At 36.4% G+C, this 18,621-nt stretch overlaps 2 protein-coding genes and 1 long non-coding RNA gene across 4 annotated transcripts in view; 1 reads left to right on the top strand and 2 right to left on the bottom strand.

Moving 5' to 3' along the window:
* LOC137487900 (uncharacterized) overlaps window positions 1–18,621 on the bottom strand; it is a 1,155,393-nt gene that overhangs the window by 969,130 nt on the left and 167,642 nt on the right. The window lies entirely within an intron of this gene.
* pde11al (phosphodiesterase 11a, like) overlaps window positions 1–18,621 on the top strand; it is an 82,196-nt gene that overhangs the window by 3,812 nt on the left and 59,763 nt on the right. Inside the window, exons 2-3 of one of the 2 annotated variants that reach the window (XM_073925482.1) lie at window positions 988–1,065; window positions 2,212–2,335. In XM_073925482.1, coding sequence (XP_073781583.1) covers window positions 2,297–2,335 — 39 coding nt within the window. In that variant the 5' untranslated portion in view covers window positions 988–1,065; window positions 2,212–2,296. Of the gene's footprint in view, window positions 1–987; window positions 1,066–2,206; window positions 2,336–18,621 lie in introns of both variants that reach the window. The other variant, XM_073925481.1, reaches the window with a different exon arrangement.
* Window positions 619–6,941, bottom strand: spmip4 (sperm microtubule inner protein 4). Its single transcript, XM_009292270.5, has 5 exons — window positions 6,247–6,941; window positions 5,008–5,154; window positions 2,636–2,707; window positions 2,512–2,541; window positions 619–2,333 (listed from the first exon to the last, which is right to left on the bottom strand). Exons 1-5 carry the CDS (start codon window positions 6,330–6,332, stop codon window positions 2,171–2,173), a joined length of 498 nt encoding a protein of 165 aa, XP_009290545.1. The 5' UTR covers window positions 6,333–6,941; the 3' UTR covers window positions 619–2,170.

The following is an 18,621-nucleotide window of genomic DNA, read 5'->3' as shown; positions in this document are numbered from 1 at the left end:
TTTAGGCCTGTGTGTTAACTGTTTTGAAAATGTGGAGTTTCAGTTGACAACTGCATCCAAGCAATCGAGAAAAACTGTAACAAGTTTGCTAAACTCTTAACGCACCAACACACCTAAAACACACAATTGGCAAAACAGGTAATTTCATGCTCAAAATCACACATTATAAACTAAATACAATAAATATATATATATATATATATATATATATATATATATATATATATATATATATATATATATATATATATATATATATACATACAGGGAATATATTTGTGTTTCAATTGACAATATGAACAGCTGTTCACTTTGGCTTTAGCCTATATAGGTTCTGTTTAGGACATGATGTTATCTGTTCTGACATACTGTGTGAAAGCATTGGTAAATTGGACTGTGAAATTACATTGTTTTGGTTTTGGTTGAGTTTTTGTGTAAAAGAAGTTTAAGCATTTTAAATTTGTGTTAACTGGATGCATTTTGTGTCAAAGCAACAAGAAATGTGTTAATTGTATAGCCCACGAAGACAGATGTTGTGCAAACCGTGTTAAGAGTATAGGAAACTTAAATGTATTGAAAAAAGTGTCATAGCAATTGTAAAAAACTGTAAACACAGTTAAAGTCAGAATTATTACCCCCCTTTAATTTTTTTCTTTAACATTTCCCAGATTATGTTTAACACAGCAAGGAAATTTTTACAGTAAGTTAAAAGTCTCATATTTTAATTTGGCTAACTAAACTAAATAAATTCAAGTAATCTTGACTTAAGATAATATTGTCACAGTAACACAAGGAAAACAAAGATGGATAAATCTTTAAGGATATTTATTTGTGCAACGCAACAAATGCAAAGAGATGAAGCAGGTAAGTGGTTTAGCAGAGGGAGAGCATTCTCACTCAAAGTTCAAATGGTAACTTTCAGACCTTCAGTGTAACACCAACAAAGCTTTAGTCACTTCTATTAAGCAGGTGTGTTTGCATCTACAGAAGCGTACAAGAGGGAGAGGTAGAGCAGATGAAGAGAACCAACTGATTTCGATTCCAGCCAGTAAATGAATGAATGAGGTAAGTCTTTATAATGCATGGGTGACTGCAGGTGCAGGTGCAGGTGATCAGTAATCAGGTGATTGTCCACGGATGTGGTGAGTGGTGGATGGTGAGGGAGAAACGAGCTGAGGGTGTGACAAATATGAATTTACAACTTTTGAATTGTGATGTGTCAAAAGCATGTTCATGTTAGAGAATGCCGATGAGGGAACTGGGGAAACAGCAGTGGGTAGCCTCAGAAAGTTCACTGGTTTGAGCCCCGGCTGGGTCAGTTTTCTGTGCATTTCTGTGTGGAGTTATAAGTCAATTTGGTAAGCTAAATTGTCCAAATGTGTGTATGTCCTGGTCCTCGAGGTTGGGGGTTGAGCATTGGGCTGACGACTTACCTTGTAAAATTAGATGTTATAAAACACAACATGGTGCAGCTAAATATGAACATCGTTATAAATGGCCCTGGGAGATTGTAAGCAAGTTATTGTTTTTTGTCTTTACTCAAATTTTTTTAGTTCAGCTTACTTGATCATTTTAATGCAATCAGTTTCCTTATATTTTTCTAGTAATGTGAACACTAATTATTTTGAGTCAATGGTACTGAAGTTTACTTCATTAAAAAGGTTGTAAATGCACACTGTTTTACGTTATGCTCACTTAAAATTAATAATTACTTTACCATATTTGATCACACTGTAAAAAATCCGTAATTTTATGGCCCTTAAATTACAGAAATTACTGTAAAATAACAGATATTAAATAACAGACATTTATCAGAAATTTAAATTAAAGGAAACTGCTGTAATTTAATATCCGTTATTTTACATTAAATTTCTGTAATTTAACGGCTGATATTTTATGTTTTTTTTCTGGCACATCAGCTGCTAAAAACAAAACGTAAAATTACAGATTTGTTTTTTTACAGTGCAAATAATTTACCTTTTGTGAGCCGAATAGGCTTGTTTTAAAAACAAAAAAAATTGATCCTAAACTTTTGAACAGTAGTTTATGTATTTTATTTCTAAATGGGTTCATCTGCACTATACAATGTGTGTGTGTGTGTGTGTGTGTGTGTTTTGTTCACAAAATGTTTGAAATACTTTACATATTTACTACTGTTTTATTTTTCATTTTATATTTTGCTTCTTTGATGGTGCCGCCACACAAGAACAGGAGCTGCGGGAATGGAGGACTGTACTGCTGGTGATCGGTATGATGGAAATACAGCAGGATACCGGGCGATGTGGGAGCTGTATGGATGTTCCCGTGGGATATCAACTTTAATCATCTTTGTACTGTAAGAACACACACAGATACAGATTATAAATCTCTTGAGCTTTCACTTTGTCCTTGACCCGTCCCTGCCTGACTGCACAGTCAGTTACTCAACAATATGAAAACACCGAAAAGGAGGTGGAAAAAAGCAGACTGAAAAAAAAGGACAGAAATAAGAAATATGTTTTAATATTTTACCTCATATCGATGTCTGTTGGCTTGGGAATCCTTGATAAAAAACATAAAAGTAGCAAATAAATAAATAATGCTAATTTTATTGACAATGTTTCATTATGAGCTTCTGAAAAAAAATACAGCTTACAGCTGGTCATTCAGTCGGACATTACTCTTCTTAGTTAGTGTAAGGTTGTAATATTGCTCAATGATGACAGACCTGAAAGGAAGCATATTGAATTATAGTTTTTAAATCCCTCAGTATATATATATATATATATATATATATATATATATATATATATATATATATATATATATATATATATATATATATGTATATATAAAAGACATATATATTTATAAAAGACATAAAAGCTTTTTTTTTAAACTGAGTTTTTACTAAAACAAGTAAAACAGTGTTAAAAATGGAATGAAATTTAATAATAAAACATATTTATGAAATAGTGTAAACAAAATATTAACTAATATAATATTTCATTTCGGTTATTTAATTTAATTAAATAGTCAAATAAACTTTTTAAAACAATAAATGAATGACATGTATGCATAACTTTTGTGTGAAAAAAAAAATCAACTTATCAATATTCGGTGTATCAGATATATTTCACACGCATACAGTTGAAGTCAGAATTATTAGAACCCCTGATTTATTAGCCACCCAAGTAACCCCCCCCCCCACTTTCTGTTTAACAGATAGAAGATTTTTTAAACACATTTCTAAACATAATAGTTTTAATAACTCATTTCTAATAACTGATTCATTTTATTTTTGCCATGATGACAGTAAATAATATTTGACTAGATTTATTTCAAGACACTTCTATACAGCTTAAAGTGACATTTAAAGGCTTAACTAGGTTAATTAGGTTAACTAGGGTTAGAGTAATTAGGCAAGTTATTGTATATAAATGGTTTGTTCTTTAGACTATCGAAAAAATAGAGCTTAAAGGGGCTTATAATTTTGACACTAAAATGGTTTTTTAAAAATTAAAAACTGCTTTTATTCTAGCCAAAATAAAACAAATAAGACTTTTTCCAGAATAAAAAAATTATCAGACATACTGTAAAAATGTCCTTGCTCTGTTAAACATCATTTGGGAAATATTTAAGAAAGAAAAGAAAATCAAAGGGGGGCTAATAATTCTTACTTTAACTGTGTATGCATAAATGTGAAAATAAAACAACATTCTTATTACACATTCAAATCCATAAATTGTGTCAAAGATATTAAAAACACAAAGGGTTGCTTTCAATAACAAATGGGTAAAAGTAAAATGAATTAAATGAAATTGGTAAATTATAAATATCTAAAAACAGAAATAAAAATTTGGATCTCCACTGTGATCCTTAAATATTTAAAAATTTCCTTTGATAATTTTAGTAGAAATTACAAGGTTTTAACACAGTGTGTAAATTGTGTTTACAACAAATTAAAATTTATTTATTTATTTATTTATTTATTTATTTATTTTAATGTATTTATTTATACAGGGACAATGTACAACACGAGATGTTGTTCCAGAGTTAGCTATAAAGCTAATTTACATCTGCTAATTTACCCTGGGCAGGAAGTAACAAATTTAAAAGTAAAAAAAACAATTCATTATACACTTACAAAACCAGACATGCATTACATCATTATCAGTAAAATGAACCCAAATCAGTGGCTACATATTTGATTTTGTTTAAGCCAAATTTTAAGAACAGTTTTAAAATTAGTCAAAGTGCTACTCTCTTATATCCACTGGTAATTTATTCCATCTTTCTGCTGCTCTGACTGAAAAAAACTTAATTGTCCAAAAGCAGTTCTCCTAAGTTTAACTGAACAATCACCTCTAACTGATGACCTAGTCTGTTATATTGTCCTTACAGACAATCAAACATTGTTGTGCAAGATCATGAAATATTTATACATTAAACTCACATCAGCATAAAATAAGAAACTGTCAAATGCTAGTAATTTATGTTGTGCAATACAGTTACAATGATGATAGCTCCTAGGCTTTTTAGCTAAAACTGTTACAGTTTGTTTATAGATAATATACAATGGTTTAATATTGTAATTTGTGGGACCAGCTTGTAGCTCAATAAAATAAGAGGAAAATCATGTATTCATAAAAAGTTTAGCAGCAGCTATAGTGCTGCTAAACATTTTAGTGTGTCTTCTGTAAATGATGCTCAAAATGTATAAAAAAAAAAAATTTGGACAGAAAAAAGTAATAAATTATCAAGTTCTACATCACAGAAAAAAAAATCTGTATAGCACTTATTCCTTTAAATTAAAATATTTTATAATATAATATAATATAATATAATATAATATAATATAATATAATATAATATAATATAATATAATATAATATAATATAATATATCAAATTAAAGCAGTGTAATAGGTTTCATTTGTCTGATTTAACAATAATGCAAATTATATTTATATTTTTGACAAAATTGTGATTAGTATCAAAAATGTCCTTAAAAAACAGCAGAGCTTACTCAGGTAACACAGATCCTCCGAAACTGAAGTGTCGATGTCCCTTAATGACAGCAGGAATGTGTTCCTTCTGAGAACTGGAAGTCATCTTTCTGCAAGCCTGTTGGTTTAGTCCTTTATTCTGGTGCTTGTGGTAGACCCTGTTGTCTCTTTTGTAAAATTCAAAAGCAAAGTCTAGTTTAAATCACTTTTTTTCATGCTTCATGCACTTACAATGTACATTCCCCAGTCCATCACACAAAGTCGTTTTTATGACAACTTTGCAAGTTTATTGAAAAGGAAAGACTGAAATAATTCCACTGCATAGGTATGTCATGACTGTCAGTGACCACCTGAGGACGCTGTAGTTCAATGGACACTGAGTGGAACTACAGCATCCAAAAAGACTACATTTCCATACATTCTTTCACGCACACACCCGGTCTGTCATCTACACGGATTTACAACCACAGCTGTCTCCAATCCCCGTTGATTACCTGGAGTATATATTCAACCATTCCACCTCTGTTTGTTAGTTGGTTGTTGTCGTTCCTGTTGGTATGCTACCTGATTCCGGTTTATATCCTGTTCTTGTGCTAAAGTCTAGTTCTAGTTTAGTCTGTTTGAGTTCCTAGTTTGTTTGTTTGTTTGTTTGTTTGTTTGTTTTGTTACTTTGATTTTTGGATTTTGTCACTGTTGCTGCACTCTCACATTAAGAGATCTGCACTTGGATTCTTTACCCGTTTTTGTTCCTGTTTTTATCACCCTAACATGACAAGGTATTTACACAATTTTACCTCAGGTCACTTTTGTTAAACATTACACCTCGTCGGCTTAAAGTGATTCTGCTGTTTAAAGGTGGATTTTTTTTTTTTTTTTTTTTTTTTTTTTTTTTTTTTTGTAAGTGTGGTCCTGAGTCCTTTGGTCAAAGGACATCTTTTATATTTGCTGCACTGAGCTTTTCATCCACCCTGATGAATCCCTCATTTACTTAAAAAAAAAAAACCAATGACTGCACTCTTTAATGTGGCCATAACCATACTTAATCTTTGGGATGGTTTCATCCAGGTACCAGGATGGTTCTCAAAATCATATAGTTACTGAAAAAACTGAAGATTTTTCTGAAGAACAGCAGACAGTTCAACTATTCAGCACAAATAAGTGACTAGCATCACAATGCAAAACATTCCCAAACATTTTACATAACACTACACTCTTCATTACATGGTACTTCATCTAAACTGGAGTCAACTCAATCTCACCTTGGAATGTAAAGTCCAGTGATACTCAATGGAGGCCTCAAGATCGGAGGGAGTCTGAATGGAGAAGGGTCGTTTTCTTCTTCCATGCTTTCTTGACCAATGCTCTCTCATAAAAGTTGAAGCACTTTCCACCAAAGCTTTTTCTTTCTTCTGTTGTCAAATCACTTTTCAATAAAGGGGTTGCATTTGCTTCGGTAATAGATTGCCAAAAACTGGTTAGAAGGACACTACTTCCAAAGGCTGGGACCTTTACACCGCTCACAAGCATTGAATCAGCAAACAGCCACATGAAACCCCAGAGTGACACATTATCCAAGTCTGAACACTATATGGAAGCTTAGCTGCGGTCTTTGTTGTGTTTAAGAGATTTGGTGATATGAGATGCTCATTAGATTTGCCTCACTAACACATCACACTTAATCTTACTGCTAAGCCATTAAACTCCCTTATAAATTCCAAATATAATGCAAAAGTTGTCTTTGAACAAATTAGGCTGATGTCAGTTCCCGTTGGCTGGATTTAACTGTTACACTCAAAGCTAATTATGTAAATTCAAAAGTAAATGTATTCCTTATGAATTATGCAAGAAATCAATAGCCCCAAGAGAGCAATCACAGCTTTGAACGTAAAATCTTCTTTGGAAAGGCCGCTGAGTGAGGAAAGTTTGGTGCTTGAATTCAACAGGCTGAAACCAGAGTAGGTTATCTGAGAAACAGAGATCTAGGCTACTGCACTGTTCAAGAAACCAGCTCTGGTTTCAGAAGCTAAATGTGAATTTTTAACAAACACATCCTAGAGAAAAATACAGTATATGGCACCTTTAATGCAACAGCTGACCAAAATTTAAATTATCTCTCTATTTTTTTTCTTCCTAAAACCAATAAGCCTTGTCTTTGGAACATAAATATCCATCCATGCAATCAGATATTTTAATGTTCAAAATACACTGTAAAAAATGTTACAAACTTAAGTGGATTTGACATAAAACAATTAAGTTGTCCCTCCAAAAATGAAAAATTGTGTTGTTTCAACTTAAATAAGTAGTTTAAACAAAGTTAAAAGTCATTTTTTGAGTGAATATAATAAATGAAGGCTGTATGAGTTGCTGCCTGTCTTGAACACTGTTAATTTACCCGTCCACAATTTAGTCCCGTAAAACAAATTCTTATTTGCGGAAAGTTTAAAATATATAAATACATGATATTAAACAATCCATGAACCACAAAAATGAAGGTCTTATGCATATTTGCACACTAATAAAACTATATACACTCACTGGCCACTTTATTAGGTACACCTTCTAGTACCGGGTTGGACCCTATTTTGCCTTTAGAACTGCCTTAATTCTTCAGGGCAAAGATTCAACAAGGTACTGGAGTTTTTGATCCATATTGATATGATAGCATCATGCAGTTTCTGCGGATTTGTTTGCTGCACATCCATAAAGTGAATCTCCTCTTTTATCACATCCAAAAGGTGCTCTATTGGATTGAGCCCTGGTGACTGTGGAGGCCATTTGACTAAAGTGAACTCATTGTCATGATCAAGAAACCAGTCTGATGATTCGCACTTTATGACATGGTGCGTTATCCTGCTGGCAGTCGCCATCAGAAGATGGGTACACTGTGGACATAAAGGCATAGACTTGGTCAGCAACAATACTCAGGTAAGCTGTGGGGTTGACACAATGCTCAATTGGTACTAATAGACCCAAAGTGTGCCAAGAAAATATCTCCCACACCATTACACCACCAACACCAGCCTGAACCATAGATACAAGGCAGGATGGATCCATGCTTTCATGTTGCTGACAGCAAATTTTGACCCTACCATCTGAATGTCACAGCAGAATTCAAGGTTTATCAGACCGGGCAACGTTTTTCCAATCTTCTATTGTCCAATTTTGGTGAGTCTGATGTGTGAATTGTAGCCTCAGTTTCCTGTTCTGACAGGAGTGACACCCGGTATGGTCTCCTGTGCTGTAGCCCATCCATCTAACTCAGAGTTCGACGTGTTGTGTGTTCAGTTGTGAGCTCCTCCGCATACGTCGGTTTTAACAAGTAATTATTTGAGTTACTGTTATCAGCTGAAACCAGTCAGGCCATTCTCTGACCTCCTGGCATCAACAAGGCATTTGCGCCCACAGAACAGAGCACTGCATATTTTCTCTTTTTCAGACTAATCTCGGTAAACCCTAGAGATGGTTGTACGTGAACATCCCAGTAGATCAGCAGCTTCTGAAATACCAGCCCATCTGGCACCAACAACCATGCCACGTGCAAAGTCACATAAATTACCTTTTTTCTCCATTCTGATGTTTGGTTTGAACTTCAGCAGATCGTCTTGATCAGGGGTGCTCAATCCTGTTCCTGGAGATCTACCTTCCTGCAGTTTTCTGTTGCTACCCATATTAAACACACCTGCCTGTAATTATCAAGTGGTGTTCAGGTCCTAATTAATTGGTTCAGGTGTGTTTGATATGGGTAGCAACTGAAATCTGCAGGGCTGCGTCCAAAACCGCATACTTCCATACTATATGGTACGCCAAAATCAGTATGCGAGCCGAGTAGTATGCCCGAATTCATAGAATTCGAAAATCAGTATGCTAAAAGTACCCGGATGACTTACTACATCCGGCGAGATTCCGGAGTGCGCATCCCATGCATGCTGCGCTATCCCATGATGCCCCGCGAGCGAATTCATGAATGGAAGTAAAGCGACGCAACTGACGCACGTAGGTCACGTGACCATGACAAAATGGCGGATGTAGTATGTCCGAATTCCATTCATAGTTTTTAAATTCATACTGTATAGAACATACTTTTCTAACGGCAGAGTAGTACGCTTAAATTTAAATGCAGTACCTACTCAGTAGTAGGCGGTTTCGGACGCAGCCCAGGATGGTAGATCTCCAGGAACAGGATTGAGCACCCCTGGTCTTGATCATGTCTACATGCCAAAATGCATTGAGTTGCTGCCATGTGATTGGCTGATTAGACATTTGTGTTAATGGGCAGTTGGACAGGTGTACCTAATAAAGTGTTTAAGTAGTAAGTGTAAAGCCGGTAAATGTACTTTTTTTTTTTCCATTAATATGCATCATTATTGAAATGCAAAATTACGTAATTAAGCCTTGTTTTCTGAGAAACTGAGCAAAATTAATTAAGGTTATACTTCAAACCAGATTAAACATCTAGCATCAGGCTACAAAAGTTCCAATCTCATATGAATTAAGTAGGATTTGTTCTTTATCCTACAGTAAACTTGTTTAAATTTGATTAATTTTTACAGAAAACAAGAATCTTGTTTTTGAGATGATGAGAATTTCTTAACAGTGGATATAAATGAAGATATTTTAAAGAATGCTGGTAACCAAAGAGTTGACTATTTATTGACTGCTTTAGTATAGAAGTCATTTTGGTCCTGTCAATTTGGCTACCAGCATTTTTAAGTATATCTTTTTCTTGGTTCACCAGAGGAAATAAACTCATAAATAAGGTTAGATATGACACTGATGGAACCCTAAAATCCATTAGTAGCCCAATATCTCTAGTGTCAATGTCAGATTGTCCTTCCATATTGAAAAATAACATGTAAAGCATAAAACAACACCAGTTATGATAAAAATAGTAGATTCCTCGTAAATGATCAATTTTCCAACTAAAGCAGTAAGAGCCATTTACACACAATACATCTTTGAGTCTAAGAAATGTAAGACGCAGTGCTCAGGAATGTTTTTGTTTTAAAAAGTGCAGCTTAGAGCACAAGAGTATCCTGGGTACACATAATTTATGTCCATGCTAATTTTACACCTTGTTATTTTTGATTACACATTTTTAATTATCTAAACCAGGGGTCAACAACTCTGATCCTGGAGAGCTACCTTCCTGCAGATTTCACTTGCAACCCTGACCTGACACACCTGTCTGTAATTATCAAGTGCTGCTTTAGCTCGTAATTAACTGGTTCAGGTGTGTTTGATCAGGTCAGTGGTAAGCAAATAGGTCTACATTTTTTTTTTAATAGATACTTAATAAGCTGTTGGGTGTCACGAATATTAGCTTAAGGGCCTACCAGACTCATTAGAGGGCACTCCAGCTATCTCTACACTACTTCTGCTATTCACCCGGACTACAAAACCCATAATGTTTTTACCAGTCCAGACAATAGCTGCGTCTCAAATGGCACACTATACAGTATATACACTCATTCACTATGTACTTATGCACTTACACAATCGACAGCATATTGTTTCTCAATATGCATTTTTCAATCTTGCATCCTCGTGGTCTCGTGTATCATGTCATCTTTAACCAAAGTTCGGCTCCAAAAGGGTCAAGGATGTGTTCTTGAAATCAAGAATGTGTCGATGCAGGCTTGAGTGCAAATCTTGTTTGAGAAGTCCCAAAAGTCAATGTGTGGCTAAATAAAGGAGGTGGCATCATTTTTATTGTTATAGTTCAGAGATATTATTTATCTTAAGAGTTTCCCTAAATGAAACAATGAAAGTAATATTGAAAATCTTTATAAAAGCATAAACATATTAAGGGTGTTTATTTGCTGAAATTTGTATTAAAATTAGCTTAATTTGTATTGTTCAAAGTATATTAGTAAGGTCTTTATGGATAGTATATATTGTGAAAAGGAGAAAAACAATAAAACAATGTATGAATGCAGTAATGTTTAAATAATTTTACATTAAAAATGTGTAAAGGTCATGTGACCACTGAGAAGAACGCAGCATCTCATTTCTCACAGGACGTGTTCTCTGTTCTTGCGGTCTCCCGAGGTTGTATTTCCAGGGGACCTTGTCAAGAATATCTCCACAAAAACACAAGTTCATTCTCAGTGTTCCTGGGATTGAGAAACAGCCATCGATTACCATCTGTTTTGTTCCAGTTTTGACCCCAGCCTGTTAACCATTCTCTAAAGCTGCATTTGAAACTCCACCTCCGTTGCCATGCCTATATGATTGCAGAAGGAATAGATGCAGGTTCACTGTAAAAAATGCTGGGTTCCACTCAATGGGCTCTTTCATACCTGGTTCAACAAGCGCAAGACGTGTTTAGCGCGATTTGTTGCTATTTTCAGAACAGCGCAAGCCTAATTTTCCCGTTTTGCACCACATTGTTTAAATAGCAAATTCATTTGCGCCTCTTTGTGGACTGTCTGGAAAGTATTCTAGTCTAGAAAGAAGATGTGTTTAGGCGCATTGTTGGTTCATTGCTATTTTGAGGAACTAAAATAGACTGCACAATTGACCATATAAAACCTGGGGTCTGTTCTTCTTACGTGTATTACTCAATTACCTGGATTATTATATTGATGATTTGAAACGATCTGAGACTTGTTGTCATAGCAATGGTTCCGGTAGCTCAAACCTGTTTAGGAGCAGGTTCATTTCATATAAACAGGATTAGATTGGGTCAGTTCAAGCAAAGATAATACTAAGAAAAAATTAAAAATGTGTGTGTGTATATTTGTATATTTATATATATATATGTATATATTTATATATATATATATATATATATATATATATATATATATATATATATATATATATATATATATATATTTATATATATATATATATATATATTTATATATATATTTATATATATATATATATTTATATATATATTTATATATATATATATATATATATATATATATATATATATATATATTTATATATCTATATATTTATATATATATATATATATATATATATATATATATATATATATATATATATATATATATATATTTATATATATATATATATTTATATATATATTTATATATATATATATATATATATATATATATATATATATATATATATATATATATATATATATATATATATATTTATATATATTTAAATATATATATATATTCCATATATATTCCATATATTGGTACTCACTGGCCACTTTATTAGGTACACCTTCTAGTACCGGGTTGGACCCTATTTTGCCTTTAGAACTGCCTTAATTCTTCAGGGCAAAGATTCAACAAGGTACTGGAGTTTTTGATCCATATTGATATGATAGCATCATGCAGTTTCTGCGGATTTGTTTGCTGCACATCCATAAAGTGAATCTCCTCTTTTATCACATCCAAAAGGTGCTCTATTGGATTGAGCCCTGGTGACTGTGGAGGCCATTTGACTAAAGTGAACTCATTGTCATGATCAAGAAACCAGTCTGATGATTCGCACTTTATGACATGGTGCGTTATCCTGCTGGCAGTCGCCATCAGAAGATGGGTACACTGTGGACATAAAGGCATAGACTTGGTCAGCAACAATACTCAGGTAAGCTGTGGGGTTGACACAATGCTCAATTGGTACTAATAGACCCAAAGTGTGCCAAGAAAATATCTCCCACACCATTACACCACCAACACCAGCCTGAACCATAGATACAAGGCAGGATGGATCCATGCTTTCATGTTGCTGACAGCAAATTTTGACCCTACCATCTGAATGTCACAGCAGAATTCAAGGTTTATCAGACCGGGCAACGTTTTTCCAATCTTCTATTGTCCAATTTTGGTGAGTCTGATGTGTGAATTGTAGCCTCAGTTTCCTGTTCTGACAGGAGTGACACCCGGTATGGTCTCCTGTGCTGTAGCCCATCCATCTAACTCAGAGTTCGACGTGTTGTGTGTTCAGTTGTGAGCTCCTCCGCATACGTCGGTTTTAACAAGTAATTATTTGAGTTACTGTTATCAGCTGAAACCAGTCAGGCCATTCTCTGACCTCCTGGCATCAACAAGGCATTTGCGCCCACAGAACAGAGCACTGCATATTTTCTCTTTTTCAGACTAATCTCGGTAAACCCTAGAGATGGTTGTACGTGAACATCCCAGTAGATCAGCAGCTTCTGAAATACCAGCCCATCTGGCACCAACAACCATGCCACGTGCAAAGTCACATAAATTACCTTTTTTCTCCATTCTGATGTTTGGTTTGAACTTCAGCAGATCGTCTTGATCAGGGGTGCTCAATCCTGTTCCTGGAGATCTACCTTCCTGCAGTTTTCTGTTGCTACCCATATTAAACACACCTGCCTGTAATTATCAAGTGGTGTTCAGGTCCTAATTAATTGGTTCAGGTGTGTTTGATATGGGTAGCAACTGAAATCTGCAGGGCTGCGTCCAAAACCGCATACTTCCATACTATATGGTACGCCAAAATCAGTATGCGAGCCGAGTAGTATGCCCGAATTCATAGAATTCGAAAATCAGTATGCTAAAAGTACCCGGATGACTTACTACATCCGGCGAGATTCCGGAGTGCGCATCCCATGCATGCTGCGCTATCCCATGATGCCCCGCGAGCGAATTCATGAATGGAAGTAAAGCGACGCAACTGACGCACGTAGGTCACGTGACCATGACAAAATGGCGGATGTAGTATGTCCGAATTCCATTCATAGTTTTTAAATTCATACTGTATAGAACATACTTTTCTAACGGCAGAGTAGTACGCTTAAATTTAAATGCAGTACCTACTCAGTAGTAGGCGGTTTCGGACGCAGCCCAGGATGGTAGATCTCCAGGAACAGGATTGAGCACCCCTGGTCTTGATCATGTCTACATGCCAAAATGCATTGAGTTGCTGCCATGTGATTGGCTGATTAGACATTTGTGTTAATGGGCAGTTGGACAGGTGTACCTAATAAAGTGTTTAAGTAGTAAGTGTAAAGCCGGTAAATGTACTTTTTTTTTTTCCATTAATATGCATCATTATTGAAATGCAAAATTACGTAATTAAGCCTTGTTTTCTGAGAAACTGAGCAAAATTAATTAAGGTTATACTTCAAACCAGATTAAACATCTAGCATCAGGCTACAAAAGTTCCAATCTCATATGAATTAAGTAGGATTTGTTCTTTATCCTACAGTAAACTTGTTTAAATTTGATTAATTTTTACAGAAAACAAGAATCTTGTTTTTGAGATGATGAGAATTTCTTAACAGTGGATATAAATGAAGATATTTTAAAGAATGCTGGTAACCAAAGAGTTGACTATTTATTGACTGCTTTAGTATAGAAGTCATTTTGGTCCTGTCAATTTGGCTACCAGCATTTTTAAGTATATCTTTTTCTTGGTTCACCAGAGGAAATAAACTCATAAATAAGGTTAGATATGACACTGATGGAACCCTAAAATCCATTAGTAGCCCAATATCTCTAGTGTCAATGTCAGATTGTCCTTCCATATTGAAAAATAACATGTAAAGCATAAAACAACACCAGTTATGATAAAAATAGTAGATTCCTCGTAAATGATCAATTTTCCAACTAAAGCAGTAAGAGCCATTTACACACAATACATCTTTGAGTCTAAGAAATGTAAGACGCAGTGCTCAGGAATGTTTTTGTTTTAAAAAGTGCAGCTTAGAGCACAAGAGTATCCTGGGTACACATAATTTATGTCCATGCTAATTTTACACCTTGTTATTTTTGATTACACATTTTTAATTATCTAAACCAGGGGTCAACAACTCTGATCCTGGAGAGCTACCTTCCTGCAGATTTCACTTGCAACCCTGACCTGACACACCTGTCTGTAATTATCAAGTGCTGCTTTAGCTCGTAATTAACTGGTTCAGGTGTGTTTGATCAGGTCAGTGGTAAGCAAATAGGTCTACATTTTTTTTTTAATAGATACTTAATAAGCTGTTGGGTGTCACGAATATTAGCTTAAGGGCCTACCAGACTCATTAGAGGGCACTCCAGCTATCTCTACACTACTTCTGCTATTCACCCGGACTACAAAACCCATAATGTTTTTACCAGTCCAGACAATAGCTGCGTCTCAAATGGCACACTATACAGTATATACACTCATTCACTATGTACTTATGCACTTACACAATCGACAGCATATTGTTTCTCAATATGCATTTTTCAATCTTGCATCCTCGTGGTCTCGTGTATCATGTCATCTTTAACCAAAGTTCGGCTCCAAAAGGGTCAAGGATGTGTTCTTGAAATCAAGAATGTGTCGATGCAGGCTTGAGTGCAAATCTTGTTTGAGAAGTCCCAAAAGTCAATGTGTGGCTAAATAAAGGAGGTGGCATCATTTTTATTGTTATAGTTCAGAGATATTATTTATCTTAAGAGTTTCCCTAAATGAAACAATGAAAGTAATATTGAAAATCTTTATAAAAGCATAAACATATTAAGGGTGTTTATTTGCTGAAATTTGTATTAAAATTAGCTTAATTTGTATTGTTCAAAGTATATTAGTAAGGTCTTTATGGATAGTATATATTGTGAAAAGGAGAAAAACAATAAAACAATGTATGAATGCAGTAATGTTTAAATAATTTTACATTAAAAATGTGTAAAGGTCATGTGACCACTGAGAAGAACGCAGCATCTCATTTCTCACAGGATGTGTTCTCTGTTCTTGCGGACTCCCGAGGTTGTATTTCCAGGGGACCTTGTCAAGAATATCTCCACAAAAACACAAGTTCATTCTCAGTGTTCCTGGGATTGAGAAACAGCCATCGATTACCATCTGTTTTCAAGAGTTCCCACTTAGATATGCTTGGCACTTATAGCAGGTTTGGCATGCTGTCCCGGGAGAGAACCCTGAGCTCGGAGATATTTGAGCCCAGGGCTCCCGCCCGGTCTAGAAGCATATCAGGAGAACCGAGATCAGGTAGGTCTCGATCGCTCCCCCTTTTGAAGGGGAGAAAAAGGAGGAGATGGGGTGGAAGGGGGGATTCTTCCAAAATGAAGATAGTGCAATGGGGAGAAAGTGATCCATTTATACTAAGCTAGGATCATTCTGATTGGATTATTACTGATTACGGATGAGTGGCCAGCGGTGCACAATCATATCACGTGCTCCTCTCGAAATTAGTTTATGAAACTTCACTTCAAGAGTTCCCACTTAGATATGCTTGGCACTTATAGCAGGTTTGGCATGCTGTCCCGGGAGAGAACCCTGAGCTCGGAGATATTTGAGCCCAGGGCTCCCGCCCGGTCTAGAAGCATATCAGGAGAACCGAGATCAGGTAGGTCTCGATCGCTCCCCAAAAAATGCCTCTAGCTCGGGACAGCAGCCGAGTATTTCAAAGAATTTCCCCCAAAAAGCTAGAAAGTTTTCACTATATCCGGCTGCTGGATATAGTAATTAAGGAATGAAGAAAGAGTAGGGGGCTCCAGTTGGAGCAAAGTTTGAAACTGGCTCCTGTGGAAGCCAGAGCGGGGGAGGGGGTTGGGTGGAGACTAGTGAAGGGGGGCCATAAGGGGTGGGCGGGGTTGGCTCATTAAGAGTCAAAAATGCTCGAGGAACACTCCAAACAGAGATAGAGCAGGGAAGTGGCAGCGCTATATATAAATATATATGTATATATGAGAGAGTATATAAATATATATATATATAATGGGATAATCTAAGGCCTGGAGGGGGTGAACAGGAGACTTCTGAGTCAGAATGGGCGCTGCGGGAGTTGGGTGCAGCAATTTTTTTTTTTTTTTTATTTTGCCATCTCTAGCAGAAATCGTGAAGTGTGATTTGGGCGGTGGAGATTTCTGCTAGAGGGTGAGTGGCAAGTTTGGCCAGACTCTTGCTGGAGTCGATGCTCGTGGAACACTCCGACTGGAGATGGAGCGGGGAGTGACAGCGCTCTATATAAATATATATCTATAAACAAAAGTCCATAGATATACATATATAATGAGTTTCAGTGGCCTGGGGGGGGCAGTGACTGACCCCTGCGGGGGTCGGCGCCCGGGGAACAGGGCAAGCTGGCCTACTCTAGCAGGAGTCTGGGAAAGGGGATTTGGACAGTGAAGACTCCTGTTAGAGGGTGACGGGATAAGTTAGGTGCTCGAGGAACACTCCGTTAGGAGATGGAGCGGGGGAGTGACAGCACTATTATAAATATATATCTATGTACAGGTGTATATAGATATATATATATATATATAAATAAAGATTGCTAAGGCCTGGAAGGGACGGTGAGACGACCCCTGCGGGGGTCGTAGCTCGGGGTAACACTTCTGCGGAAGTCAGAGCTTTAGGGGGGGCGGGGTCCGGCAGGAGTCGGGAAATGGGAGGGGGCTGTGAAGACTCCAGCGGAAACGGCCAGGGTGGCGGGGTGACGGGGGGCTTGGATGAAACTCCAATTACCTATGTGGCTGGGGGAGGAAACTGAGTGTTACTCAGGCTAGAAGGAAGAAAAAGAAGAAGGTGGCTGGGTCACACCCTCGCCCTTGAGTGGATGTGGGATTATGGCTGACAAGAGCCATCTGGGCTTCTTTGGGGGGCCAGTGGCTAGGACGCATGTCTTGAAGGCATCAGGTGACCACCTTTCTAGGATCTGGATTTGTTGCTGCCCTTTGTACTTCTGTGATGGCTGCTCATATTCTGAAACATAGTATACAGGAATAAGAGAAGTAATTCAACACCTTTAATACTTTTCCCACACATTTAAAGACCTTTTCACCATTTCCAATCAAAAAAGCTGGCGAGATTTATCTTACGGAATATTTACTAAATATTAAAATGTAACAAATGAATCCAACTAAACATTCGAATACAGACACATGTATATTAAAATCTAGCCGATTCGACAGGTTGTCACCTATAGAGCTGCAGACTGATAGTGTTGCAGTAAACAAGCGGCAAGCTGTCAAACCTTAGTAGAATTCTACTGATTACGTAACTACCTAGTATCCTGATATTCACGGCTTGAATAGTCAAACTTAGCATACGATGATACCTTGTTCAACAATAAATGTATTACCTTGTAAAGGAATCTAAGACTTTCTAATACTTTAAGCCCTCAAACTCCTCTATATTGACTTATCAGCCCCCAACACCTTCTGATACTCCGGAGACACCCTGTGTAAGAGTGACTGGGAGTTGATCTGAGGGATACCTGTGGAGCAAAGAACTGCAATAAGCATCTCTTAAATCAGAATCGTGTGACAGGGCGGTTGTGTCATCTATAAATGGGAAGAAGAGGGGGGGGGGTGCAGAAGGAGAATGAGGCTCGGCGGAGCGACTCTGCTATAGCGGAAGTACAAATGATAGTCAGCATTGGAGCGTTATGAGTGCTAAATATTGTCAATAGTGATATGAAGAGTAAAAGGGGGGGGGGGTATATGTGAGTATGGTATCAAGGGTGTGGGCTGTATGGGCAGAAAGTATCTTTGCGAAGAGTGTAAATGCATTAGGAATGGATGAAGAGTGTGATGGGTTGAATGAGGGCAGTTTCAGGAGCTGGCAGTCTTGAACTCTAAAATGGAAAACAAGAGAGAATTAGAAATGAAATCTTAGCAACATGGCACATGTACAGCAGACATGATTAATTGTATTGGCTGATATTCGTGGGAGGA

The sequence above is a fragment of the Danio rerio genome, chromosome 16, assembly GCF_049306965.1.
Source record: "Danio rerio strain Tuebingen ecotype United States chromosome 16, GRCz12tu, whole genome shotgun sequence".
Classification (NCBI taxonomy): domain Eukaryota; kingdom Metazoa; phylum Chordata; class Actinopteri; order Cypriniformes; family Danionidae; genus Danio; species Danio rerio.
Note: the sequence above shows the minus strand (reverse complement) of the source record. Positions and strands in the feature narration are given on the sequence as shown.